Source organism: Mustela erminea, chromosome 13 (genome assembly GCF_009829155.1).
Source record: "Mustela erminea isolate mMusErm1 chromosome 13, mMusErm1.Pri, whole genome shotgun sequence".
NCBI classification, from domain to species: domain Eukaryota; kingdom Metazoa; phylum Chordata; class Mammalia; order Carnivora; family Mustelidae; genus Mustela; species Mustela erminea.
In genome coordinates this window covers 2,389,617-2,417,036 of record NC_045626.1, presented here as the reverse complement: position 1 = coordinate 2,417,036, position 27,420 = coordinate 2,389,617, and the positions used below count along the sequence as shown (strand labels likewise).

At 53.2% G+C, this 27,420-nt stretch overlaps 1 protein-coding gene across 4 annotated transcripts in view; it reads left to right on the top strand.

Annotated features, from left to right (window-relative positions):
• The window catches only part of ZNF236 (zinc finger protein 236), a 102,514-nt gene that overhangs the window by 18,417 nt on the left and 56,677 nt on the right, over positions 1-27,420 (top strand). For all 4 annotated transcript variants that reach the window (XM_032310281.1, XM_032310282.1, XM_032310280.1 and 1 more), the window contains exons 4-11: positions 4,761-4,939; positions 7,528-7,652; positions 7,931-8,103; positions 9,956-10,099; positions 11,445-11,648; positions 12,539-12,767; positions 24,847-25,119; positions 26,309-26,512. In XM_032310281.1, coding sequence (XP_032166172.1) covers positions 4,761-4,939; positions 7,528-7,652; positions 7,931-8,103; positions 9,956-10,099; positions 11,445-11,648; positions 12,539-12,767; positions 24,847-25,119; positions 26,309-26,512 — 1,531 coding nt within the window. The remainder of the gene's footprint in view (positions 1-4,760; positions 4,940-7,527; positions 7,653-7,930; positions 8,104-9,955; positions 10,100-11,444; positions 11,649-12,538; positions 12,768-24,846; positions 25,120-26,308; positions 26,513-27,420) is intronic.

Genomic DNA, 27,420 nt, shown 5'->3' with positions numbered 1-27,420 from the left:
TGCTGGGTGAAGACTCGCGCGTCCACCTGCGGGGGGGGGCGGCGGGAGCAGAACCTGACCGGAGCGGGGGACACGGGCCGCCAGCCTGCGCGTGTGCAGCCCGTGCGATGGCGTGGGGAAGGCGTCAGGACGGTGGGGATGTGGGGTCTGTGCTGGGAATACAACGAGGTGAACCCGGGCTGCGGGTGTGGGGCTGCTCTCGCAGGGCCTGCCGGGGGGGCTGTGGTGGCCGTCCCCTCGCGGCACCCCGCGACTCACTGCGCTGCTGCTTTGGAGCTGCCTTCTAAATCCGCCGTGACTGTCCACCTGGCGGGGCAGGGGAAGAGCAGGGATTCATCATCTCTAGCAGTTCTTAGTTTCTTGGACGTTCGTTTTAGAATCTGGCCTCCATTGTGTTCTCTCGTCCACACGCTTCGTCCGTCTTCTTTCCCATGTTCCTCCAGCCGGAGCTCACCGTCCTCTCTGATGACGGTCCTCTGCGGGTGTCCAGTGCCTGCGGTTGGAAGCTGTGCGATGACGTCATCACGCGATGACGCCGTCACCTGACCCTCACCTGACCTCAGCGTCATCGCTGACCCCCGCTGTCTTTGCCTTTCACTGTCACGGGTGTGAGGACATCAGCGTTCCATCCGGACTCTTCTTTTCCCTAGAAAGATCTTTGAGGAGCAGTATTTCTGGAGAGGTAGACTCACGTTTCTATCACTACTGCCAGCCTGTCTTCTCTTTCTTCTCTTTGAGTCTGAAAGACTCCGATTCTCGGACCCTGAGTGATCATGGGAGAGCAAGTGGCGACCAGAGGGCTCCGGGGGGCCGGGGTCCGCAGCAGGTGGTGGGAGGACTGTGGCTGCCCTGTCTTGGCCGCGGCATCTGCTGCCAGCAGTTTCTGGAGGCTGGGGAGAGATACTCGGTCCTCTGATATCATCACCCCACGCCGGCAGGAGTTCCTGACGGGGTTGTCCAGGGGCAGAAGCAAAAAGGCTTTGCTGTTTCAGATGTGGAAATACACCGGCCTGGTGTGAGGACTAGAGCCCTCTTTTCTGAAAGGTCGTGTTAGGGCCCAGGTTCGGAGTCTGCCTCTGTCTCCTGTGTGGCCTTGTGTAGCTCTTTGCTGGGCCGCTGTGCCCTCCGAGGCTGCCCGGGACCCCACCTGGCCTCCTGTCTCTCTGAATCAGCCCTTCGTCCCGTGGCTCAATGAAAAGGAGGAGGAAGAGGGCGGCTTCTCCTGCGAGGCCTGGTCCACGCGCGGGAGCGCACGGTCCTCACACGGGGTGCTGGGGCTCGTGTTTTGAGTCGGAGAGCTGTGTGCTCTGCGAGGAAATGTGTTCCCGGCTGAGAAAGAAGTAGGTACCGGAACACGGTCATCAGTCTTGCCCACGTATGTTAGAACAGTACAGTTTTGGCTACATTTCTCTGTTTGGCATGTATTTATTCCTCAGCGACTTGGTCTGGATATGGTATTAGTAATACAGGAAGAGGTCCTGACCTCCGGTCACATGCAGAACTGACCTGTGAGAGTCCAGCCCACATGGAGGCCGCCCGCACCCCCCCACTCCACCACCAGTGAGAGCACAACTCGCTGATGGAGGCCTGGGGAGGCGGGAGGAAGGCCAGCCCAGCAGCGGTACGGCCGTCAGTTGGTTGGGTTTTTCTTTCCCTCCTGCACACCCGTAGCTGGAGAAGCCTGTGGCCTTCTGCCGACAGGCACAGACGTAAAAATGCTTCAGGGAAAGCTGCTTCCCCTTAGTCAAAACTGGCCAAAGAGCGGTTTGCAACAGAAAATCTTTTTGACGATGCCCGCCCTCCTCCAGCCACATACCGGCTGGAAAGCTGCTCAGCAGGGCTGCGAGGGACCCTCCATCCCCTCCTGCCCCCGTCCTCAGACACGGGTGGCCCTCTGACCCCGTGCCCGGGGGTAAGTGAGGAGCTCGTCTTGTGTCCATCTCTGCGCAGAAGGAGGCGGCACCGGGCTCCCCCGCCGGATGGCCTCCGCAGAGCGAGGCGGGGAGCCGACCTCTCACGCTGTGCCCGGAAGCAGGCAGCGCTGGGACCCTGCCAGCCCCGGTGGGGAGCTGAGCCTCATGGCACCTGACGGCAGGGTGAGTTAACCGGACGGCGCAGGACGGACAGGTCCGCCCCGTGCTTTCCGCGCTGGGGCCCTGGGACCTGCAGTGAGCCTCCCCCGCGACGAGGTCCCCGGCCGCATCCGGGCGGAGGGACAGCCGTCTGGTCCGGAGGCTCCCAGCGTAGCTCTCCAAGCGCTCAGGGTCTGGCTGAAGATACTCGGCAGACCGAGAACCACGGTAGTTCCAAGGGCATCGAGAAAAGATGGCAGATTCCCACAGTGAAGGGACCCCGATGTTGGAATTAGTTGGCAGAGATTTTAAAGCAGTCATCATAAAATTGCTTTGTGAATTGTTTTGAAACAAACAAAAGAATGAAACCGAAGCGAGAAGAACCAAATGGAAATTATGGTGAAAAAATGTACTCAACTAAACTCAGTTGAGGGCCTGGCCGTGGAATGGGGAACCCAGAGGCTCCTGTGGAAGCCCAGGGCCTGCAGGGGACATTCACTGCTGCGTGTGGACGGTGTACCTGAGGGTCTCAGAGATGGGCCACCGGGAAGGTCACGCGGTGGCCCCTGGCAGGGAGCCAGAAGGACAGGTGTTACGGGGGGGGCAGGCACAGCTGTTAGTATCTATTGTGTTTTAAACTCTGACCTGTAGAAATGAGACCTTCAGCAGGATGGGGGCTGACCAGAATGCCGTGTATTCCCTTGACGAGTTCTGCTTGTCACTCGTCCGTGATGGAAATCGTCCCACGGGTCTGTTCTAGGAGAGAAAGCAGTCACTACTAGCCTCGAGGAGAGACGTCCGCTCCGAGTATGGAGAACGCAGGACAGGGGCATGTCCCTTAGCTCTTGGTGAGGAAGCAAGGTGTGAGGCTCCTCGCTCGGCTCCCTTGAGTGTGGCCGGCTGCCGGAGCGGAGGGCAGGCACGTCCTGGCTCCTGGGGCTCTCTGGGCGTGAAGCAGAGACAGAGACGACACTCTCCACCACGAGCTGTTTCCTTGTGTCCCCGGGGACCTTGCCCTTGCTTTTGCCAAGTGAGTGAGCTGTGCTCTGAGAAGGGACAAGTGTGGATAGCTCCTGCAATACTCTGATCTGGTCATTGGGTAAAAAGGTAAGTAAAAAGGATGCACCAGGGCCAGAGCAACAAAATAGTAAGGGGAGGACAGGACAGGTGGGGGAACCAAGTTTTATTTTACAGTTATAAGAAGGGACGCCCAGGGCGGTCCTGAGCAAGACGAGTATTGTGTCGTACAAATTTAGGAGTTCTTCTTCTTCTTCTTCTTCTTTTTTTTTAAAAAGAGGCAGCAAATTTTGTTAGGTATTTTTTTCTTTTTGAAAGTTTCCTAAAAAGAATTTTCTTTGTTATCAACAAGATGCTGACAATTTAGTAGCTCATTATTTCCTTAAATTATTCTATAATAATACTAACAAAGTTATTTGCGTTGAAATCATTGGGTTGCTCTGAATATTCCCTTTAGCTCGTCTTTTTTGCCAAGGATGCCTCTCGCTATTGATGAATTACTCATTTTAATGGGGTTTACTAACATTTTACAGGGCTGTAATGTGCAGGGAAGAAAGTCTGATGGAATTAAAGCTCAATAACTTCAAATATGTGAATAATATTTTGGATATATTTTCCAAATAAAATAGATTAACATAGAATTTATTTCATCTGTTTTGTTGTTATTTGGAAATGACAGTGTCTGCTCACTGACAGGTTACACTCATTTTCCCTCCGTGTTTGGACAGTCTTTGGGGATGGTTTAAAAGCCCGGATGGCAGAATCTGAGTCCGTCCCTGCAGCGCCGTCCTCCGCAGCGGCTCCTCCCGCTGGGCCCCCGTCCGGCCCTGCTCTCTGTTGAGTGTCTTCCGTGCGCTGCTCTGTGACTTTCTGGTGCCCTGTGGGGGCGGGTGCCGTGACTTCCCCATGGTGAGCACCCGGAGGCCGCAGCTCGTCCTGCAGCCGCCCAACTCCAGGACACACGGACAGCTGTTACCTAACGGACAGAGGAGTCGTTGAAAATCTATAGTAGCCATATTAAAAAAGTTTTTTAAAAAAAGATGAAATGAATTTTAATATATTTATTTTGAAACTGTATCTAAAATACTATTCACATATTAAAATTGAGCTGTTTTACGTTCTTTGCTTTTCGCAGTAAGTCCTTGCGGTCCCGTGTGTGTTCTGTGCTTTTTCCATGGCGCATTCAGGCCACACCGGTGACCAGCGCGGGGCAGACCGTGTCCGGGCGGGGGCCTGGGCCTCCCTGGGAGGCGCCCGTAAAACCGGCGGCGGCCGTGGTAGTGTTTCCATTCAGAGGTTTATTGGCTGGGGTTTTATGTCACGGTGGTCTGCAGACTCTGGTTCTCCTCGGAGCTCTGTCCCGACCCCTCTGTGGCGACATCCCTCTGCTTCTTGCACGTTCCGTCGGCACAGGTGCGCACCACGCCGGTGCGTGCCCCACAGCGGCCCCGCTCTGGCCGCCGCTTGCTTCCCTGGGCCACGCTCTCTTCTGGTCAGGACGCTTTTCCCAGAAGCGTATTTGGACACGGTGGCGCGTTCTTGGAGAGTGAGAACAGCGCGTGTTCCAGAGGAGAGCGTGATCCGGGTACCAGCCGCTTGCGCACCCGTTCTTCGAGGACGCCGCCGTTTCGGGGTGTTCCCTCCGCTCAGGGCCGGGCTTGTCTTTTGCAGAATCTCATCTGCTCCGAGTGCGGGGATGAGTTCGCCCTGCAGAGCCAGCTGGCCACACACATGGAGGAGCACCGGCAGGAGCTGGCCGGCGGCCGGCCGCACGCCTGCAAGGCCTGCGGGAAGGACTTCGAGACGCCCTCCCAGCTGAAGGAGCACGCGAAGACGCACTACAAGATCAGGTGCGAGCCTCTGCTGGGGCTTGGGAAGAGAAGTCTGTGCCCTGTGTTAACGGCGGGTGCGCTTGCCTGGGTGACTTTAGTATGCCATCTGCTCCAGAAATAGCAGCTCAGGGGTGCCTGGGTGGCTCAGTGGGTTGAGCCTCTGCCTTCGGCTCAGGTCATGGTCCCAGGGCTTTGAGATCGAGTCCCACATCGGACTCGACTCTCTGCTCAGCGGGGAGCCTGCTTCCTCCTCTCTCTCTCTCTCTTCCTGCCTCTCTGCCTACTTGTGATCTCTCTCTCTGTCAAATAAATAAACAAATAATCTTTATAAAAGAGAAATAAAAGATAAGATAGAGTTGCCATATGCCACACATTTAAAAAAAAAAAAAAAAGAATGCAGTAGCAGCACAGTGGGGGCCAGTCGGGCGTGGTGTCAGGGCGGCTGTTCAGACACACAGGCCTGGGGCACGGAGAAAGCTCAGGCTTCTAAAGCATCAGGCTGCCGGAGCAGAATTCTCTAGCAGTAGCACAGTGTTGAAGGCTGTAGGACAACGTGCTGGCTGAACGTTTCCCCAGGTAAGTCATGAGGACGAGAAGCAGGTCCACAGGGGCCGGGGCAGCCTGTTTAACAAACTGGTGTGTCTCCACTCCCTGTTCAGAAGCTCTGCGTTCCCGACGCTGCTTTTAGTGTGTCTGTGAACGTGTGTGAGGAAAACGTGGTCCTTGCAGGCAGCGCTGTCAGACCAGGAGACTTTGTGGGTGAGAAGCGCTAGGTACAGGATCGAGTCACTTGCCCGCGGTTTTACAGCTCGGAGGTTTCAAGCTTCAGGATTTAGACCCTAATTTCCTTGTTTTCGAGCTCATGATTTGAACAAGTGTGACCGTATTTAAATACATACGTGCACTTATTTCTAGTAGAACTTAACATGTCTTCCTGAGTTGCATATTTGGTTTATTCCTGATTATATATTTTTTTCAAAACTTCATTTTCTTAACAAAACAAAAGGCAAAGTGCTTTCTGGCCTGGATGCGCCCGTGAGCGGGCGGCCATGGCTTGCTGTCGCTCGTGGAGCCTGCGCGTCGTGCGCTTCCCAACAGCAGCTGCAAGCACGGCAGCGGCTTCCACGCCAGCTACTGAAGTGCACAGACCTGGGAAGACTCTAGGATTCCTTTACCCTGTTAGGCGCTTGTTAGCGGCGTGGAGCACGCCCCCGTGGGGCCAGCCTGCCTCCCCCTGCCCCACTTGCCCGCCCTTGGCTAGCGGGGCCCAGACCGCGCTGCGAGTGCTCCCGCACACGGGGTTCCTGCCTGGGTGGAGTTTGAGCACAGCAGGTTGGGTGTGTGTCTGAGGGTTTTGGAGAGATGATGAATGGCGTCCAGGTGGTCAGCATGCAGCCGGCCCCGCTGGCTTCTGGCCCTTCTGAGCTGGAGGGATGGGCTGGACCCACAGCCTCGTCCTCCCGTTGTGCTGGTTTCTCAGAGGGAAAAGTCAGTGGAAAGGTTTCAGGGAGTGCTCGTGCGGAGAGGGACGCAGAACTGGATTGCCCCAGGGCAGCGCCAGGAGGGCGGGCAGGCTGGTGAGCCGGGGTGTCCGGGGTGTCCAAAGGGAGGAGGGCCCTCGGGAGGAAGGGGACTGTGGCAGCGGCCCAGCCATTGGCACAGCCCCTCTGCGGTGGGTTTTCTCTGCATTTGAAAGCAGAGGCTGGCGCCGGGGATCCCGCTGCAGAGGGGAGCTTGCTGGCACCGGGTGTGAAGAAGGCAGGACCCCAAGGCTGAGGGCTTCAGGAGGCCGTCCTGGGAATGAGGGCTGATCACAAGGGTAGTGGGAAGCCTGTCCCAGCTTCCCCTGCGCTGTGGCTGCTGGGGGTGGCGGTGGGGCAGGGAGACGGGTGAATCGTCACAGCAGGCAGTGGTGGTCTGACGATTGGAGAGCGGGAGGGGCCTGAGCATCTCTGGCGGTGTTTTGAGTGGAATCAGTAGCTCTTGAAGATGGACTTGAAGCCAGGGGTGAGAGAGAGAGAGAATCTGGGCGACTCCTGAGGTTTAAGCTTGCCCAACTGGGAGCTGCGGTTTTCTGCTCTGGGAGAACAGCAGGTCAGGGAGGAACAGAGCCCTGTTTGGTTCCCACGAGTCACAACCCCAGGGAGCCGAGTGCAGAGCCGCCAGGGGGAGCGGGGGAGTGCGCAGGGCTGGTGTCAGGGTTGCTGGAGGGAGGACTTTGAGACCCTAGGCCTGTGGGTGGTGTTGAGAGCCGGGGCCTGAGGGGGGCGCGAGACACGGCAGGTGGGGACGCACACACACACGTCTTTACATCTGAGGGCCGCAGGTAGAGCTGTGTCCGGAAAGGATGGTCTCACCTCTCCCCTGCGAGAAAACCAAGCTTCTCTCCCCTTCGTTGGGGAACCATGAATTTTATGGTACCAAACACAGAGAAGGACTGCACGTCTGAGTTTCTGTGTCTGCGGAGACGCACACTCCTGTGGGGCGGGTGTCTCGTAGCCTGAGTTCTCACCGCCAGTCAGCCACACGTGCTGACTGCGTTTAATTTTGAGCTTGTGACACAGAGGAGACGACTTCATGAATGTTTCCCTCCCGTGTCGTACCAGGGTATCGAGTACAAGGTCTTACAATCGGAACATCGACAGGAGTGGATTCACATATTCATGCCCGCACTGTGGAAAGACGTTTCAAAAGCCCAGTCAGTTAACTCGGCATATCAGGATACACACAGGTATGAAACACGTTCACTTTGGGGCCATTCACGATGTGGCTTAGAGGAGAGAACGTGTGCCTCCGAGCCGGCTGGACCTGTGAGGTCACGCCGCTGCTTCTGTCCCGTGCTTGGTGACCTTGCCGGGGGCAGTCGCACGCGGGAGTCCGCAGCATGGGCGAGCTCTGTCCGCACAGGTGGGTTTGGGTCTTGGGTTCGGGAGCTGTGTATTTCCCCTTTAATCCGTCGGGTGTTCACACATGTGGAATTATATTTTGATGGTGTTTCTCCCTCTCCAGGTGAAAGGCCGTTTAAATGTAGTGAATGTGGGAAGGCTTTTAACCAGAAGGGGGCCCTGCAGACGCACATGATCAAGCATACAGGGGAAAAACCCCACGCCTGTGCCTTCTGTCCTGCTGCCTTTTCTCAAAAAGGGAATCTCCAGTCCCACGTGCAGAGAGTCCACTCCGAGGTAAACGTCGCTCTCGGGTCTGTGGTGCTCCCGGGTGCGGTAGACGGCTTCGCGGTGCATGCGGGAGCCCGAGGTTTTGAAATGCAGATTTACGGTTTGTGCAGAGCAGACTTTGTGTCAAACAAGAAGCAGACACGTATCTCTCTCTAGACACCTTTTCGGCTTCCCCGGGGGGAGACCTATAATGTTATCTTCTCGTGGTCTTACGGATGCTGTTACGGCTTTGACAAGTAAAGGTTCAGAAATGATCACGCTGCCCTTGTCAGTAATCAGCCACCGGTCCGGTAACACCTCATCCCGTTAGCAGACTTGGAACACAGGCACTATCAGGTCTGAGAAACTGAGACCAGAAATAAATTGAGGGAAGAAAAGTATTTTTGCTCTTCCTGTTACTATTGCTCACAGTAACAGTACGGCCTCACGTACGTCTCTTGTCAGCCAGAGCGCTGCTCTGCGTGCTTCCCTCGGCGCCGGCTCCCGCGGTGAGACCGACGTTTGCCGTTCCTTGTTGTCTGCAGAACGTACTGATTTGTAGAACGTCTGCAGTATTTCTCTTAGGCAGGTTAACTTTTGTTCTTCCTGATTTGGTGTTTTATTTATAGTCTAATTGTAGGGTATACATTAACGTGGAAGCGACACAAACACTTTGATCACAGATTGTTTCGTTTTATGTAACTGTTTTGCAGAATGAAGACTCATATTCCTAAAAATAAATATGTATCTTTTAATTTTTCCCTTCATGCCCTCAGTATCACTGAAATAAAAGAAACCCCGCACCCTTCACACAGTTTGTAAACATATTCAGCTTCCGTACGCAGCGGGTTACTTTTTGTTTTCTATTCTAAGAGCCAGACCCATGGGGAGGCAGTGAGAACGTGGACCGTGGTTTCCTTTTGAGCTCAGGAGAGTAGATGCGGCCTCTGCCCGTTACTCTGGGGGAGCTGCCTCTGTGCGCAGATGATGGCTTCGGGATGGCTGTTTACTTGGGCGGCACCCAGAGAGACCTCCCTGGGCCCCCCAAGCTGCCCTGTGAGATGCCCACCCGTGCTCCTGAGGCCAGGACACCCCTCCAGGAGTGTGGGCACTCACCTGGCTCCCGGCCGTAGAGCCCCTGGGACCTGTGGTGGGCAGGTGGCCGTGTTCTAGCAATGACCTCTAAGGACTGGTTTGTAAATGTTGTCCAGTCCTGTGATGAACCTGAAGCCTTAAATTGGGTTCTTGACAAGGTGCTGGAAAAGGAACAGAACATCCAAGTTTGGAGAAGTCCAGTCCGTTGTCGAGCCGGCCTGCATCGTTATAAGAACAACTAGTGCTGGCTGGAATCACGGCAGAGTTGTTCAGACGTTTTCTGGGTGCCCGGAGGCGCCGCTTCATTTCCGTCCTCTCTAGGGTCCTGCGTTGGCTTCACCGTAGTTGGACAACGTAGTTGCCGGTGCGGAGCACTGGAACTGCGAGGAGCACTCCCACGGTGTGCGGCCCAGCGCGGCTCGTAGCGCAGAGACTTAGACGGCTGCTCACACCCGGTCGCGCGGGGCGCACCGCTGAGAAACTGGGAACCTGAGTCAGGCATCTTATCGTCACCAAATTACAACAACTGGAACCTGTGTCTTCTTCCGAACCTGTTCTAATTTATAGAAAAGACTGAAATTTCCATTGACTTCACACTGGCAAGGCGGGTGAGGACTTGGGTCCTGATTTTGGAGGCGTCTGGTTTGAAAGAAGTAATGTTACATGGTTACATTGTTTCTGCTGCTTATCATGGACCGTAACTAACTGAGGATTGGCTCTAATTTAAGTATTTTTATCTAAAGGTTAATTGTAAAACGTGTTTTTTTCTCTTTTGTCCTTTAAGGTCAAGAATGGCCCCACGTATAACTGTACCGAGTGCAGTTGTGTGTTTAAAAGCCTCGGGAGCTTGAACACCCACATCAGCAAGATGCACGTGGGCGGGACGCAGAACCCCGCGGGCCCCGCAGAGACGGCTCACGTGCTAACGGTGCGTCTGGCCAGCGCCGCGCGGGGCCCCTGCCGCCGGGTCGGTCATCTTGGTCGTGACCTCTCAGGAGGATTGTTCCTTAGACTATGCAGCACCACAGAGGTGCTGTGGACAGTTTCTTCAGGGTGAAAGGAGGGAGTGAGGGACTTTCTAGTTTCTAACGAGCGACGGAGAATGGATCTTCTTAAACTCCCGAGTCGTATCAGCTGGTCCTGATGCATGCACTGTCATCGAGCCAGTGACAGTCACCCAAAATGCAATGATTAATTTAGGAGTCTGTGCTGCCTGCGGTGCTGTTGATGATTCCCGTGGGATCACCGTTATTCCTGTGGGATGACTTAAGAACCAGTTATCCTTTCAAAATAACATTTCTTAAAAAAATAATATTTTCCACGTCTGAGGGGACAGTAGGAATGTTTTCCTGAGGCTGTGCCCTTTTGGGAAACTACACTGTATAAAATTGTGCGACACATACCGCCACGCTTGCGTTCAGGCTCTGGTGGGAGTCTCGGGCGCAGCCTTGCCTGTTCGCTCTCGGCCCCTCGCAGCTGGCGGGGAGGCCCGCGTCCCGGCGCGGAGAGCGGATACCGCGTTAGCCCGCGCCCGTGAGCTGGCTGGCGGGTGGCTGCTGTCCTCGGCACCTGCCTCCCGCCAGCGCGGAAGCTCGTGTTTAGTCTCCAGCACTGTGTTCGCATTTACGACTTGTGTTCTTCCTCACGACAGCGGCATCTCCACGCCGCTCCTCACCTTACTCCGGAGCAGGAGGCCCCGTGCCGTAGATCCGCCCCGGGGGGTGGGTACTGTGTCCACCCGCATGCGCCGCACAGTGCTGGCTCTGACTCGCACCGTCTCTCCGAGTGGCGCTGCAGACCCGGGGTGTCCGGGCGGTCCGAGCGCTTCTCTCCTTGAAGCTCTTGGCTGTGGCTTTCCTGAGCATTGAGGCTACCAGGGCCTCTGTTTTCCAAGTTTCCTGAATTATGTTGGCCACAGTGGTTTCTCTCTTATTTTGTGACCCTTTTGTTTCTGTGTTTTACTGGACAGGTGGGAAGGTGAGGCCTGTGAGCTCGCACCCCCACGTTGAGCTGATTGTCTCTCCTGTCACTCAGGAAACCTCGGAGACATGTAGGGGACAGTTCATTCAATACGTTCCTTTAAGATCCCATATTGTGCTTTGTGTAAAAATCAGTGAGGCATTTTATTTAAAATCTGTGTTTGGGATATTGTTAGATTTTAATGGTCATAAGGAAGACGAGCCTATTCCTTTCTTTCTGTTTTTGTTCTTTTAAATTGAAGTATAAATTAATGTACTTCTTACATTTTCAATGACCATGTCGCTGTGTTTCAGGCCACGCTGTTTCAGACGTTACCTCTCCAGCAGACGGAAGTCCACGTGACGTCTGCATCGAGCCAGCAGAACTCCCAGGCCGTGACCGACGTCATCCAGCAGCTGCTGGAGCTCTCAGAGCCGGGGCCGGCAGAGTCCAGCCAGCCCCCGCAGCCCGGCCAGCAGCTCAGCATCACCGTGGGCATCAACCAGGACATCCTGCAGGTGAGGCGCACCTTCCCGCTCTCGGTCCGTGCCCGAGCCTGGGTATCATTCCTGGAAAACGAATAGGCAGGGCTTGTCCAAGGAAGAGAATCATCCTTAAATACACGTCCCAATTGAAAACGTTCTTTTCGGACAAAATACGCTCATGGACTGTGCAGGATTCTGAACCGTTAATGTATACGTTTAAAAAACAGTTTAAAACTTAATTTTCTCTCCAAGTGATTTAGTTGAAAAGAACAGGCTTTTCAGAACTTCTTGTATCTCCTGTCAGTATCGGAGCGAGCCGGTCCGCCTCTCTTAGCAGCGTGCGAACGGTCTCGTCCACGTGGGAGAGCAGGAGAAGGAGACGGGGCAGAGCAGGCTTTTCTGAGTTTGCTCTGCTGGTCCAGCTTTAGCCTCAGCTCTTTCATTTGCAGACAGAGCCGGCCTGCCGTCTCCTCCCTGTTTAGTGACCAGTTGTAAAAACTAACTGTCGCCTCCCTGTGCCTTTGGGGTAACAAGTTGGTGTAAGGAGTCTCGGGATGCATGATAGCCGAGGTCTTAAGGGTGGTTGAAGCCACTGGAATTTAATGCAGTGATTCCAGATCAGTTTAGAGATAACCAAAGAGGTCTAAGGTCAGATTTCTAAATGTCAAATTAATTAATTCCAGTCCCTTTTAGTTACCATACTGTATTTTGGGTGGAAGTGAGCTGTCAGGTTCCAGAAGGGACATTTCAGCTTCAGAGAGTCGCAAGTGTAGCTTGGCATTGGCGGTCGGGGGGGCAGAGTTGTGCAGCTGGTAGGGCGGAGTTAGAACCCCGGGCAGAGCCTTGTTGCGTCTTTGTAATTGATTTTGGCCGGCCGCACCGGGCCTCCCACCTGCTAACCTGTTAGTTCTGTTCTGTCTCAGCAAGCCTTAGAAAACAGTGGGCTGTCTTCAATTCCAGCTGCCGCGCACGCGCACGACAGCAGCCACGCCAGGACGCCGTCCACGCAGGCGCCAAGTCTGGACGCTTCTCACCCTTCGAGTGAGCAGACCCACCCCACAGATGCAGAGCAGGAAAAAGAGCAAGAAAGCCCAGAGAAGTTGGATAAAAAAGAAAAAAAAATCATAAAGAAGAAATCACCGTTCCTACCTGGTAATGTGAATGTGCTTTAAGGGTTAGACGTTGCGGGGGGGTTGCTTATTTCTTCTTTCGAAGGTGATACGTCGTTGACTGTTCTGATAGTATCGGCGTATTTGTTTGATATTGAAAACCTCAGCAGTTGCAGACTTTGGGCTGCCTTTCCCCTGTGAGCCGCGTCTCTTCCTGACGGTTCCCCAGGCTTACTCCTGGGTCATCTTGGCCGCTCCTTCCCGCAGCTGCGTTCTGGCCACTTTTGTCCCCTGCTTCGCCACTACACTGCCATCTCCTGACTTGTAAGCATGGCTCCTGGGCCAGACCCTCGGCCGTTTCCCCTCAACGCTCCCCTCTGGCTCCGTGGTGTCTGTGAGCTCTCGGTAACCTGGCCCGTGTGCACGGCCAGGCCTGCCCTGGACTTCGGGGTGCAAGCTGACGTCACCGTGTGGCCAGGCTCCCGCGCTGTCCGGGCAGGCACGCGCCTCCGGGGCCATCCTTCCCACAGGCTTGCTGTGCCGGGAGTGTCTTCTTTTTCCCCTTCCTCCCGCTGTCTCGGAGAGCTCTGGTGGCCTCTGAGGGCAGCACTTAGAGGACACTCGGGCCTGCCCTTTCTGCTCTTGGCGCTCGCAGACTCGCAGTGTTTCTGCCCCGCAGTCCCCCGCCTGGCCGCTGTCTGCCTGGATACAGTCTCTTCGTCGCTGGCTCCCCCGTGGGCTGACGCGTGCGGCTCTCACACGGGGAACGCGATCGGTTTCTGTCTTCTGGGCAACAGAGTCCTCTGGAAGTGTCTTCCCAGCGACTCTGACCGTTCCGCTTCCCCCCGGTCTTGGGGAGCGAGTGCCGTCTTGCTGCGAGGCACGGAACGACCAACGCGGTCATCGCCGCGACACTCCTGAACGCGTCTCCTTGCAGCGCTGACGTGGCTGTGAGGCCCTTGTCTCCACCACAGACCGTGGCAGCTCTGCCCCCCGTGTCCCCTCCATCTGCCCCTCGTCCCAGGGGAAGCACGGGGTGATGGGATTGAGGCGGTTCATCCTCTGGTTGTTCCTGGTGTCCAGAGAGGGAGGAGGGGAAGGGCACCCTCGCAAGTGTGTCTGTTCACTCTGAAGCCTTCGGGCCGAGAGCTTCCCTCGCGGTGGTTTTGAACACCTGCTTCACGCGCGCCCAGTAAGTGCGTGGGAATTTCCAGCCTGGGGAGCGCGTGGCTGCAGCCCTAGTCCCTGGGCTCGAACCCTCCAAGGCGCTCTGACCCCACTGTCGGCGGCTCAGGCTTCTCCAGGCGGGAGGCGGGACCTGACTTTGCGGGATCCCGAGCAGCAGGGGCCCCCGGATGGAGGACGGCGCGCTCCGTCCTGAGCGTTAGGTGTGGGGTTCGGAGTGGGGTTACCGTCCACGCACGCGGGGTTTGCCTGGGGCGCGCTCTGCCTGCAGAGTGTGCAGAGGTCAGGCCGTTCGCCCCGGAGCCGCCTGAGTCCGTGAAGCGCCCACGCTGCTGCGCTCGTTTGTGCCGCTCTGCGGCTGCCAGAGCCGGTGCGGCCTCAGGACGAGATCAGGGCAGCATGTTCTCTCCGTGATCCCTCACGAGAGGGGTCCTGGGGCCGCGTTTCTGTAGAGGTTTCTTCTGATGAAAACTTCTCAGGGAGCTGGACACATTTATGTAGGGACTGTTTCTGGAACTCGCGGTGCAAGGGGGGCTGAGGGCTGTCGGGGACCCCGAGGAGACGGTGAGCACAGCCTCTTCGGAGTGGCGTCTGGCTTCTGATTCCCCTTGATTGCGTGTCCCCGCTTGTGCGGCCCTTGCCGCTGGCGCCGTCCCTACTCGGCTGACGTAGTTCAGTGAAAGGGGGGGTTTTTAGTAGACTTCGGTTTCTTATTTCAAGAGGTATTTTCCGCATGCATTCAAAATTTGACAAATGCTTTTATATTTTCCATATAACTTAGGACATATAGATCATCTTTAAAGCTAAACAAAGTTCGAAATTTATTGTGGTGAAATACTGGCTCCTTGAAATCACAAAGAAAGGTGTTTCGGAAAGCTGGTGACTTCCTCCTTTAAGGATGACGATGGTATAGCTGTTTTCTGTGGAAATCTTTATTCAGACCACAGAGATTTTACCTTCTTAGACCAGACTGTGATGGGGAAAACGTAGCCCGAACGTAGCTCCGGTCCTGCCGTGAGAGGCCGGCATCCTTGTGGCCCACTGCGGCGCGTGGGCCTTCCGGTCAGTGGCCTTGGAAGCGGTGCTCACTGCCCCTCGAGTGTGGGCTCCAGGTCTCTGTACCTGCCCTGCTCCTGCTTTCTGACTCTGCTGCGGGTGACCTGGACATTTCTGGGGCTCTGGTCAGTCATGACCTTAATCACTGCCAAAGAATTAAGTATAAAGTCATTCTTGGTAAGAACCTTAGCCAACATTGTACTTTTTCTAAAACTAACCTGCATGAACACTCTGGGATTTTTAGGTCTACTTTGAATAATTCAAGAGACTAGTACTTTCTTTTCAGTCCTGCTTGCTTTCTCTTTGGAGGATGTGCCTTACGAATAAAGAGTTTCTGTATTCATAGTTCAGCTAAATTACTTGTTATTTCGTATTATGCTTTTGTATAATACAGCATAGAAAACTTTAGAAAGACTCATTCGTGTGAGCGTAGTTGGGTTAGGTTTGAAAATTCCAGGATTTATCTCATTTGTGTATAATTCTTTGATAGTACAATATTCAGAGCTTATGAGATTTTCTTTAGGTTTTGTTTTGAATTATTTGTCATTTATAATTAAATATACATATTATTTTTACTTAAGACCTTTAATTTTTTTTAATGGTGATGTGGCTTGAAGCTGAGTCCCCATTCGTAGTAAATATAACGCAGCGCGGGTTTGAAGTGCTGGGAAGACGGCCAGCTCTGAGGTGCCAGTGGTCCGCACGCGGGCGAGGCGCAGCAGAGACGGCAGTGAGTGGCCACAGAGGCCTGTTGTTAGTTGAAGGTGTGCCCTGAGTTTCGAGGTAGGAGAGATCCGCGGGCCACAGTGAGAGAGTGAGAGCTCTGCTGAGCTGGGAGGGGCGAGTCCAGTACTCCTGCCAGTGGAGGAAGCACAGGGTGTTCAGTGAGAGACGCGCGGCGGAGAGCGTTCCGCTCCAAGGGCCGTTCTGAGGGTTTCATTTTGTGTGTGTTTCTGTATTAACAATTGTTTTACGCACTCCTAGCATTAAGTACGGTTGATATATCACGAACATCTTCTGCGCATGGAATGATAAGGGTGTGTTTGGTTGTAGTCACACACACACAGAACTCCGCCGCGCAGGGCCTGAGAGCACAACCGGGGGCTCCTGTCTCCTGTCTGAGCCTTTGGGAGGGTCCTGGAGGGTCATGTACTGTCTCCACAGAGATCCTGTCTTTTCTTGACTGATGTGTTGAGCTTCTGTATACGGTCTGGATCTTCTTTGTTAAGTTGTGGGTTTCAAATACCTTTTCCAGAAGTAGCTTCTCTTTCACTCTCGTTTAGATGTCATTTGATGAATAGACGAGTAGAGATTTTTACTTCAGTGCAGCTGTCCTGATGGCATAAGTGTTTTGTGTGAAAATCTTTCTAAAGGTCAGGAGGACTTTGTCTTCTTAGACTGGAGCACAGTCTTCGTAACTTAGCCTTTTCTTGATGATTCAGAGCATAATTCCATGACGGTGCCGTGCCCTGGTTGCCGTCTGTTCTCTTCCTTCCGACTTTCTCTTTATAGTTTGTGTGTTCTGTGTTTCGTGTAAGATGTTGTTCCTTTACCCACATTGAATTCCCCCTATTTGGTTTTTTGTTTTTTTTTTTAAGTAAGTGACGGACTTGAACTCACGACCCTGAGATCAAGACCTGAGCTGAGATCAAGAGTCAGACGCTTACACGACGGAGATCCCCAGGCTCCCCTGAATTCTCCCATATGTTCTAACAGAAGTATTAGAACTTTGGCTTTACATTCAGTTCACTAGTTTATTTGGACTTCATTTTTATGCATAAGAGGTGGGATTGGAATCTTATTTATCCCTGGGTGGTAACTAGTCATCTGGCAGCACGTTGTGGGAAGTCTGTGTCTCTGATACGTGATCCCAGGTTTGTGGAGATCTGGTTTCTGTCTCTGTGTGTGGCTAAGCTCTGGGTTTGTAATTGTGCCCGCTCGCCTGTCTGTGCGGATACCCAAGCACTGTCTCCGTTATTTAAAATACCTCTTGAAATCAGCAGGGTGGGTCTTTAGTTTTCATTCTCTTTCAGATTATCTTGGTCTCGGTTGGACGAATTTGGTTTCTGTAAAATAGAGTGTTTCTATGTCCATGACCACATTTCTCTTCCTGCTGGTGTCTCTTGTTACGTAAAGCTCTTGCAAGTCTTCTCAGACTGACTCTTTTATCTTATCTTTTTGTCTCTGTGAATTCCTTGTATGTTGCAGGTTTTGTTTGCTGTAGGTGTATAGGAAGACGGATGGCTTCGTAGACTGGTCATGAATCCAGGAACCCATGAATTTCTGTTGTTAATTGTAGCCGTTTGGAGATCACGTTGGCTTTTCCACGTAGATACTAGATTGTGTATGAATAGTGACATTTTTCCTCTTCTTGGCACATTGGTGTGGACCTCTGCCTGTGCCGTGGAGACTGGTCCGCTGCCGTCCTGACTCGGGACGGTTCTAAAGTTTCACGGTGGAAACACGTTACTCTTGGCTTTTCACAGACGCTCTTGGATTTGGGAGGCTGCCTTCCCTCGCTGGTTTATTTAGGCTTTTGTTTTCTTCCTCATGTTGAGTATTATCAAATGCCTCTTCTTTCTCTTTTGCTATGATCATATGTTTTTCTCTTTTAACCTCTGAGGGGGTAAATCACGGTGATTGACGGATTGGTGGTGAGCACGCCGTGTCTTCCGCCCGGGCCTCCATGTTGCTCTGGCTTTTCTCTCTTCCCCTTCCCTCTCCCTGTCTTTTTCCCTTTATTTTTTCTTTAAGACACATTTTTAAATTTCCTTGGCCAATATTCTTTTTTTCAATTTTACTTAATAAAATACACTTTTTCATTGAAAAATGAATAATTTCAGTACTTACTTTTAAATCAGTTAAATTATAAAACCGTCCTCTTTTATAGAATGTACACAGGTGTTAAAACGTGAAGTACTATCTAGAAAACATTACCTGTGGTTACTGTACTCCCCTCACACTTGCACAGCATTGTTCTGTGTAACGGTTTGAGTTGGCGTGTAAGCGACTTCTCTTGCTGTCACTTGTTGTATTTAGGGAGAAACACACCTGTTTTACAGAAAAGTCATCATGCGTATCCTGCAGGAAGCTCAAAGCAGTGTTGAAAGCTGGGTGTGAATGGCACAGAAAAATTGCTTGTTCATCCGTCATTAACTGAGCTCCCTGGCGGGCACGGGGAGAGCAGCTGGGACGGCCTAGCTCTCTGGAGGGACACCTTTTTTTTTTTTTTTAAAGATTTTATTTATTTATTTGACAGACAGAGATCACAAGTAGGCAGAGAGGCAGGCAGAGAGAGAGGAGGAAGCAGGCTCCCTGTGAGCAGAGAGCCCGATGTGGGGCTCGATCCCAGGACCCTGGGATCATGACCTGAGCCGAAGGCAGAGGCTTTAACCCACTGAGCCACCCAGGTGCCCCTGGAGGGACACCTTTTAGTCGTTTTTAAGAACTTCAGCGTCAGGCTTCTGGAGGGCTTCCAAAACTTCTAAGTAGCTTCTGCAGCTCCCTGGGAGGGTAGGTGTCTTCTTGTTGAAGACCCAGCGCATTGGGCTCCCTTCCAGGCTGGCGGCAGCCGCGGGTGGAGCCCTCACGAGTGCGTCTGTCCGCTCAGAGGCGCGCTCTGCAGGTGCTGGGAGCCACGCGGAACAAAATCAGCGGGCCCCGCGGGTCCGTCTTCGCCTCGCGGGGGCTGTACCAGCTTCCAGAGGGTGAGAGAAGGTGTCCTCTGCACGGTGCGGTCTGGATATCGGACCGTTCCTTGGTAACGTGCACCTTGCTGCGACGGGGTGCATCCCACCGCCGCGGGAAGGCGGAGTGACTCCTCCCCGAAGCCGCAGACGGGCCGCTTCTTCCCAGAGCCGCGCTTCCAGAATCGCTTGAAGCAGAGGCGTGACCCGTGGTATAAACAAGGAGTCCCGTGTCTGTCTTTGCGTGATCTGTGCGTGGATGGAAGCATGAACTCCTGGAAGTCTTCCGCGTCGGTCGTGGAGCGAGTGCTTGGAGGTGTTTGGGGCCAGAGAGCGTCTTCCTCTGGCCAAGTGATTACAGGACGCAGGAAGGCGGGAGCCCCCCTTCCGAGTGTCCCTTCGGAAGGGACAGCGAGAACCGACACGAGTGTCCACGAGCAGGCCGGGTAACCTTCGGAGCCGGCGCGTTGTTCTCATCCTGCTGTGGGAAGCTCTGCGGGCCCCACCCGCCCGTCCAGGAGCCTGGCCTCCGCTGCTGGCGACGCGCGCCCCTCCTCCTCTCGGCCAGCTCGGGTCTTCTGAGGAATCTGACGCTTCTCCGTGAGCCACAGCCAGGCAATGGCGCCCCGAAGGCCTGGCTCTCTGCTGCGTGAGCCCCGGCGGCAGCGGCATTCCAGCTCTCTCCCGCGCTCGGGAGCGGTCGTAGCTGCTTCGTGGGGACCCGTCCCCATTCTCCGGCGCTCAGCACTCCGATGAATCCCGTATTCTGTTCAGAATATCCTCAGGGAGAAGGTTCCTCTGCTTGTCGGGAGGTTCGACGAGTTTGGGAAGCAGGTAGGCGGTTCTGCTTGTACTTTTGCACCGGATGCCCCAGACGCCGGTGACCCAGCCCGGCCGTCGGCCCATACGGGTGTGCCGGGTTCCGCAGCGGAAGCCTCCGCATCCAGCCACGGTTTCGAAGAGCCCCGTCTCGGCCGAGCTCTAACCCGCCCCTACCGATTGCCCGTCCTGCGCACAGAGCGTGGGCCAGGGAAGCACCATGGGAGAGGGAGTGCAGCGATGCCGGGACAGCTCTGGCCGCCGGAGGAGCCCCGGAGGACAGGTTTATGCCGCCCGACTTCCACTCCCGGCCCCACTTTCGGCTCAGCCGCAGACCACGTGCGCGCTGGGGAGGCCGGCCATGCCCGGCACTGGCTCTGGCTGTCGCCTCCAGACGTGGCTTCATCTCCACCCTCGTTTCCAGGCTCCGAGTTCTGCGTCGCATTTGGTGCCGCGGCCTCTGTCAGCGTCTGCTGCCCCGCGCGCTGTGGGCAGCTTCTGGATGTGAAGGGACCCGAGGAAACCTGGCTGGGTTGGAGAAGACGCCGTCGCCGTCATGAGTCGGAGCCTCGGCCCGGCACCAGCCCCATCTCCCCGCGCCTCATGGAGTCCAGCCCGTCCCGGCCACCGCCCCCTCCCGGTTCCAGCCAAGAGTCTAGCCGGGGGGTCAGTGGCAGCCCCTGATCGGTGCCGAAAGGCCAGGTGACTGTCCGATCGGTGCTGAGAGGCCGGGAGACTGGGGGCGACTGTTCACGAGGCTCATTTTGTCCACAGTCTCCTCGTTCGTGAGCCGTGCCAAGGGCGTGGCCGCACGGCTCTTCCTGGGCCAGTCTGCTGGCCGGTGGCCCACGCAGTCTGTTGCTGGCCGCGCGAGGGACCTTTGCCCACCCACTCGAGGGCGCTGACATGTCACTGCTGAGCGCACCCTGACGCGTTTGTAAGACACGGCAGCTCGATGCCACCAGTGCATGGGGTTCTGTGGCGAGCCGGTTCCAGCATCCCGCAGCCTCCCCTGCATGTGCTGCGTCGGGCCCCAGCCGCCAAGGACTCGGCCACCTCATGGAGTACTTGGTGACGAGAGTGAGGGAGACGTGGCCGCTTTACTGCGCTCGTAGGGCGGGCTCTGGAGCTCTGTCGTCTGCACCCGACCTCCAGGATGTGCGCGTCTCCCCAGTGGCTGCTGCTGAACAACAGTTCGGTCTGAGGATGGGCATTTAACTTGGTGTTTTGCTGCTTGAAAGCAGAGTGACCTTCTGGGCCTGTCTTCCGTCCCAGGGCGGGAGCCTCCGTATGCACCTGCGGCTCCTGGGGAGATCTGTAGTTGCTGGAGAGCGACCAGGCCCCTGTCTGGGGTCCGATCCAGCATGTGGATGTGGCCCCAGGAGAGCCTGTCCGTCCATCCCCACTGCTGAACTCGGGCTTCTCTGAGTACAGGGGGTGCCCTCTGGTCCCACTGACCACTCAGCAGGCGTCTTCCTGTCACTCGGTCCTGCCTCCCGCCTGCAAGGTCCCTGTCCCCTTGTCATCCTTGTTTTCCACCACGGCCACAGTGGGCGCCGGAGAGGGAACTGGCTGCGTCCCCAGGAGCTGCCCTTGCGTGGAGTTGACTGAGGAGTGAGGAGGACACGCCCACGGGTCCTCCTTGAATTTCATTACTTCTGTCACTCATGTGCTTGATAACAGAGGAAAAAAAATCTGTGCCTATTTGAAGACTCGTGGTCAGTGTCCCTGTTCTCCTCCGGTGGCACAGCTGTCGTGGCACGAAGGTTCTCCGGCATCTTACCCCGTCCGTCCCCAGCTCCAAGTCGTGCTGACCCCACATGCCGTCTCGTGCTCTGGCCACCGTGAACTTGAAGCTCCCGGAACGTCATACTTGGCTTTTGCTTCTTTGCCTGGTAAAAGTACTTCCGTCTAGGTCCTGCTTCTTTCCAGTGCAGACTTTTTTTGGGTTAAGATTTATTTATTTATTTATTCTTATGTAATCTCTTCACCTGATGTGGCGCTCAGACCCAGCCCTGAGAGGAGGTGTGCACCCTTCCCGCCCAGCCAGGCCCCCTCGAAGGCAGGCGTTCTCCCGTGTTCCCGCCCCTGGGACGAATCTGCACGGTCTTTGCCCCGTCCACGAGCGCAGGTCCCGGCCCCGCACAGGTGGAGCTCTGTGTCCTGGGTCCCCGCAGGGGCAGGAGCAGGAGCAGTCCCGCAGTGACACAGGGCGTGCGGTGGACGCTCTCCTTGGAGCGGGACCGGAGGACAGGGTTTCTGAGAAAACGATTCTCAGACCCTGGAACTGGAGATTTCCGTATGTGCCTGGACTTTTCCACTGACTGGCACCTGACCTGGGGCAAGTCAGCTGACCTTGACAGTGTCAGCGTTGGGGCCTCTTGGTGGGCTCAGGCAGTAAAACCTGCGACTCTTGACCTTGCGAGGATGAGTTCGAGCCCCACTTTGGGTATAGAGAGGACTTAAAAAAAATACTTTAACAAAATAAAATGTCGGCTTTGTCATCTTTGAAACGGGGCAATGCCCGGATGAGTGGGAGAGAGCCGAGCAGCAGGAGCCGCGCAGGACAGCCCCTGACTCGTGGTCACCGACTGCCGGAAGGACGGCGACACCTTAAAATCACGGTTTCCAGTGGATGAGACCGGCTCACGGCACATGATTCAGATCTAAAACAGTGTACAGTGAGCGGCCCCTGTTGGTCCTTGTCCTCCACGGGCCCTCTCCAGGGCCTGGGTGGCCGCGGGGCTGTGTTTGTTAAACCAGTGAGGGCGATTATACTGTGCATTACACTGGGTTGTAGCAGGGTGCGGGCAGACTCCGTATGTATATCTTTTTTGCAGTTTACCTTTTTTTCCACGTGACACCTTATTTTACTAAATGTCTAGGGATTGTTCCCTTTCATGGGTAAGTAATTATTTAGGTTGTTTGCAGGCTTTGCTAATACAAACGATAATAAACTGATACAAATCCTTTGACTCTACGAACGTCAGTGTGCCACACTGTCCAGGGCTCACAGGACAGTCCCCAACAGGACGGCGATAAAACCGAGCCACCCATGGGACTTACTCGGACGTCATTGTCTGTGTCACTCACATGCCTGATAACAAAGGAAAAGAAATCTGTGCGTATTTGAAAAATTGTGGTCGATATTGCTGATTTTCCTTCCGTGCAACTGTGTCTGTTTGTTCTCCGGACGACAGTAGGGCAGGGGGAGGGTACCTGTTTGCTTGTAGCCTTTCGAACGGGTTGTTATCCAAATCTGGAGGTCCTTTCTCCGCATCGGTGGGTTCAGAATGGTTTGTTACTGTGGTTTTAATTTCATTTCTCCTGTGAGGAGTCAGAGGTTGAGCAGCTTTTCACGTTAATAGTCCCCTGCGTTTTCTGTTAGCCGGCCGACTCCAGACTTCGATTTGCTGTAACGGATTAGGGACGACAGGGTTTTGAGAGCATACATTCTCTTCTTATTTGTCTTTTTGAGTTAAAAGGGAGAGATGTTTTGTTTTTCCATAGCCAAATTTGTCATGGATTTTGGACTTGTGTAATAGAGTTCGATGCTGACGTCACGGGACATAGCCTCTTATCTGGCACTTTCTGACCTTCGTCTTTTAAACTAAATCTTTGACTCGGTTGTATTTTTTGTTCCCAGGCAGACACCTGCTGTCCACACGCCGTGACACCATGCCGTTCTTTACACCCGCAGCCCCTGTGCGCGTCTTGTCTGCGCTGTGTTCCGGGCACGGACCTGTCTGTATGCACGTGTTCTTACCTCTGCAGTGTGCCTCGTAGCTAGCACGCCTGGTCCTCCCCGGTTACGCCGTTTTCAAAGTGTAGTTTTGACGATTTTCACATGCTTACTTTTTCACGTGTACTTTACAGTTGTCTTCCAAAGTTCCAGAACTCTAGTTATTAAGAAATTCCTATTGGCGTTTGTATATGTATATGTGATTTAACCAGTGAAAATTGATGTCCATAACTTTTCATCTTTGTACCAAAGAATGGAGTGTGTTTTTCCATTTATTCAGATCTTTTCTTTGCATTTTTTTCATATTTTAGTAGTAATTTAAAATTTTCTTTTGGATTTTGTTGACTGGGAATGATGTTGATTTCCAGGTATTAAAATGTGGGCCTATTTCTTAGGTTCAGGTTTTTTAAGGCATATAATTGGATCATTTATAAATAATAATTTTACCTTCTTCTTATAGTTTATACTGCATATTTCCATATCTTACCTAATTTCATTGGTGTGTATCACTAGAACACAGTAAATTCATGGCAGGGAAAGTGGACTTTTTCTTGGCTATAATAGGATTCACTTTCCTGTTTTCCTATTAAGTCAGATGTCGTACTGAGATATGTTTATTTAGCTTCTTCTGTTTTTAGACAGTTTTTTAAAAGTTAAGTCTAGGTGTTAAATTTTAGGGGCGCCTAAGTGGCTCAGTGGGTTAAAGCCTCTGCCTTTGGCTCAGGTCCTGATCCCAGGGTCTTGGGATCGAGCCCCGCATCAGATTCTGTGCTCAGCGGGGAGCCTGCTTCCTCCTCTCTCTCTGCCTGCCTCTCTGCCTACTTGTGATCTGTCTGTCAAATAAATAAAAAATAAAATCTTTAAAAATATAATACTTAAAGTTACAAAAATCTTTTATATTTGATCACAAACTCCTATGTGTCGTTCATACTGTTTCTTTGTCATACCCAGTCACAGGTCCCTTTGTGCAGCATGAAAAATCCCCGTCTCCTCTTTCTTTCTTTCTTTCTCTGACAGACAGAGGTGACGTGTCGGCAGGGAGGGAGAGGGTCGGGGAGAAGCAGGCTCCCCGCTGAGCAGAGAGCCTGATGCGGGGCTCGATCCCAGGACTCTGAGATCATGACCGGAGCCGAAGGCAGAGGCTTTAACCCACTGAGCCGCCCAGGCGCCCCCACCATCTCCGAATTCTTCGCACGTGTGTTGCATTTTGGTCACGACACCGGGTCGGTTGCGACAATGCTTCTTCCGGCTTCTTCCTTTGCTCTGTGTTCTTGGAGCTGGTCGTGGAGTCCTCTGCTCGCATCTGCTTTTCCTTCCATTCCCGACGGGCTGCGTTTGTGCCGCGGCTGGTTTCTGTTCCCCTGCGGTTAGCGCTCTGACCTCTCAGGCTGTGATTAGTGTTCTCATGGAGCTGGTCAGATTTTCTGAAGATTAAATCACAGTCTGCAGTAATTTCAGTGCTCGTGCAAGTTGTAAGCTTTGTCCTAACTGATCATCCATCCTCTGCGGTGGCAAGAAGCGTCTAGCCGCTCGTAGGGACGGTGTGTCGTCCGACCCTAACCCTGCAGGGACATTCGGGTGCCTTCATGTCTGGTACCAGCGCTGGGCTGTGTGTGATTTTCCCTTGGCTGCAGGTTCCATCCGCGAGGAGAATGGCGTGCGGTGGCACGTGTGTCCCTACTGCACCAAGGAGTTCCGGAAGCCGAGCGACCTGGTGCGCCACATCCGCATTCACACCCATGAGAAGCCCTTCAAGTGTCCCCAGTGCTTCCGGGCCTTCGCCGTGAAGAGCACCCTCACCGCTCACATCAAAACGCACACGGGCGTCAAGGCGTTCAAGTGCCAGTACTGCTTGAAGAGCTTCTCCACGTCGGGGAGCCTCAAAGTGCACATTCGTCTGCACACAGGTGCGGGGCGCTCGGGGGCGCGGGCTCACAGGGTCTGCGGACTGTGGCGGCGGCTGCGAGGGCTCCTGGTCCCGCGTGCGGGTTTGCCCTTCCCTTCCGGAGGCCGGGCTCACGGCGCGTCCCGCACGGGGAGCCGGTGGCTCTGAGGGGGAGCAGGGAGCAGCACCACGCGGGGAGGAGTGCGCGGCCCGGAGACGGCTGCGTGGGGAGCTCGGGGGCCACCTCGCGTGCACGTGCGTAAGCTGGGCCTTTCTGTGGAAGGGACACCTCGGGAGGCTGGTGCAGAGACCTTGGGTGCCGAGGGAAAACCGGAAACCTGCTCTACCGTTCGGATATTTTGTCATCGGTATTGAGGTCTGAAAACGTTCATGTTTAGACAGTAATTTTCTAATAGTTTTATTGAGGTGTAATTCACAAATCACAAACTTTACTCTTCAAGTGAATTCAGAATTCACTTTATTCAGAAGTTGTGCGACCCACCCAGCACCCAGCCATCTGTTCTCAACCTTTTTACCCCCTTCCCTCCTGCAGGGAGCCCCAGGCCCACCAGCGGTCACGTCCCCTACGGCCTGGGGTTTCTGGGCCGAACTGACCTTGGGGTGGAGATTTGAATGTTTGGTTTCGTTTGAGTTTTGTCCTGGGCCCTTCTTAGGCGCCTCCAGTTTCATTCACCGATGAAACTGTAAGGGGAGGAGAGGGCACTGATGACGGAGCCCGTTTCTGTCGTGGTCAGCGGCGGCGGCTTTGTTCCCGGTGGGCGACAACCTGCCGTCGGCCGCTCGCCTGCTGAGCGCGCAGAGCTGCTGGTGCTGTGCAGACCCGGGTGTGTCGGACGCCAGCGGCCTGTCTGACGCGGCCACTGTCGTTCAGTTTACAGACGACGGCTCGAGAGAGCGCCTCGCACACCCCCAGTGTTCTTAGGGACTGAATATTTGAGCATCTTTTTTTATCTATTTCAGGTTGAAATATTTTACCATGCAAAGTTAACAAATTGCTCTTTAAAATGCTCTTCTGACATCTAAGTATGCAAACAAGGGAAGGTAACTCTCATGGATAACGTTCCTGAAATTACAAGCGTGACGTGATGAATATACAAATCAGTATCAAAATACCAGATGTTTATGTTGGCATTAATGGTTAAGATGTGTTTTCTTTAAATAATTCCGTGGTGTACTTCCATTTTTATTAGGGGTCAGACCTTTTGCTTGTCCTCACTGTGACAAAAAGTTTCGAACCTCAGGCCATAGGAAGACTCACATCGCTTCTCACTTCAAACACACGGAGTTAAGAAAGATGAGACACCAGCGCAAACCTGCAAAGGTTCGAGTCGGCAAGGCCAGCGTTCCAGTCCCCGACATTCCTTTGCAAGAGCCGATTCTCATAACTGACGTAGGTAAGATTCTCTCCCCCTTTGTACGAGGCAAGGATCATATAAATATTACAGTCTACATAGTTTTAAGCAGGGTATTAATGTAGTTTTTGTTTGGCATTTTTGCTTTATGGCTTAGTATGTTCCACGATCAATATGAAAATCTTAGTTCTGTCTGCACTGTTGCTCAAATTGTGTTCTTGGTTAAGGAAGAAATGATGTGTACAAGTGAAGGTATTAGCATGTAAGTTCTCACTGAAGAAGAATTCTGCTTCAGTAGAGCTATCAGCATGGACAAGTGCTCTTTATGTGAAGTACACGGTGCCTTCTGTTATTTTTATATTAAGATCCCTACGTAGTATGGAACCAATTAATATTGTATGGCTGCTTTAATCTTTGAACTGAAAAGAAAAAATTTCCAGCTTATAAGGCTTTTTTAGTCTCAGTTATTATAATCAAGGTAAAGTACAATTTTGTTAACTGAAAAAAAAATACTTGTTTCTAAAAAGAAAACACTGCTTATAAGAATCTTTTGAAAAATGATTTTTGTGAGTGCTAAACAAAATTAAAGAAATTTCACTGAACTCTGTGCTAAAACTTTTCTTTTTGTGCAGTATCTGTATTTCATTATGTCCCAGGCAAGATAGTTCATACTCTATGAACAAAAGTAACATCAATGTATAACTGAATATAAAGGTTAAATGGTAAAAAGGGAGATATATTAGATGAATATAAATTATAATCTGCTAATAAGATGATCAGCAATCGTGAATCTTTATGTAGGAGCATAGCATCAAGTATATAAACTAAGAAAAATTAGAAGAAAAGAGAAATATTCAAATTCTAAAGAATAGTGAAAGATCCTCTGATCAACTTAATGGAACAGTGACTAGAGAGACTTGGAAATTCACATGTGAAAAGGGTTATTTTAT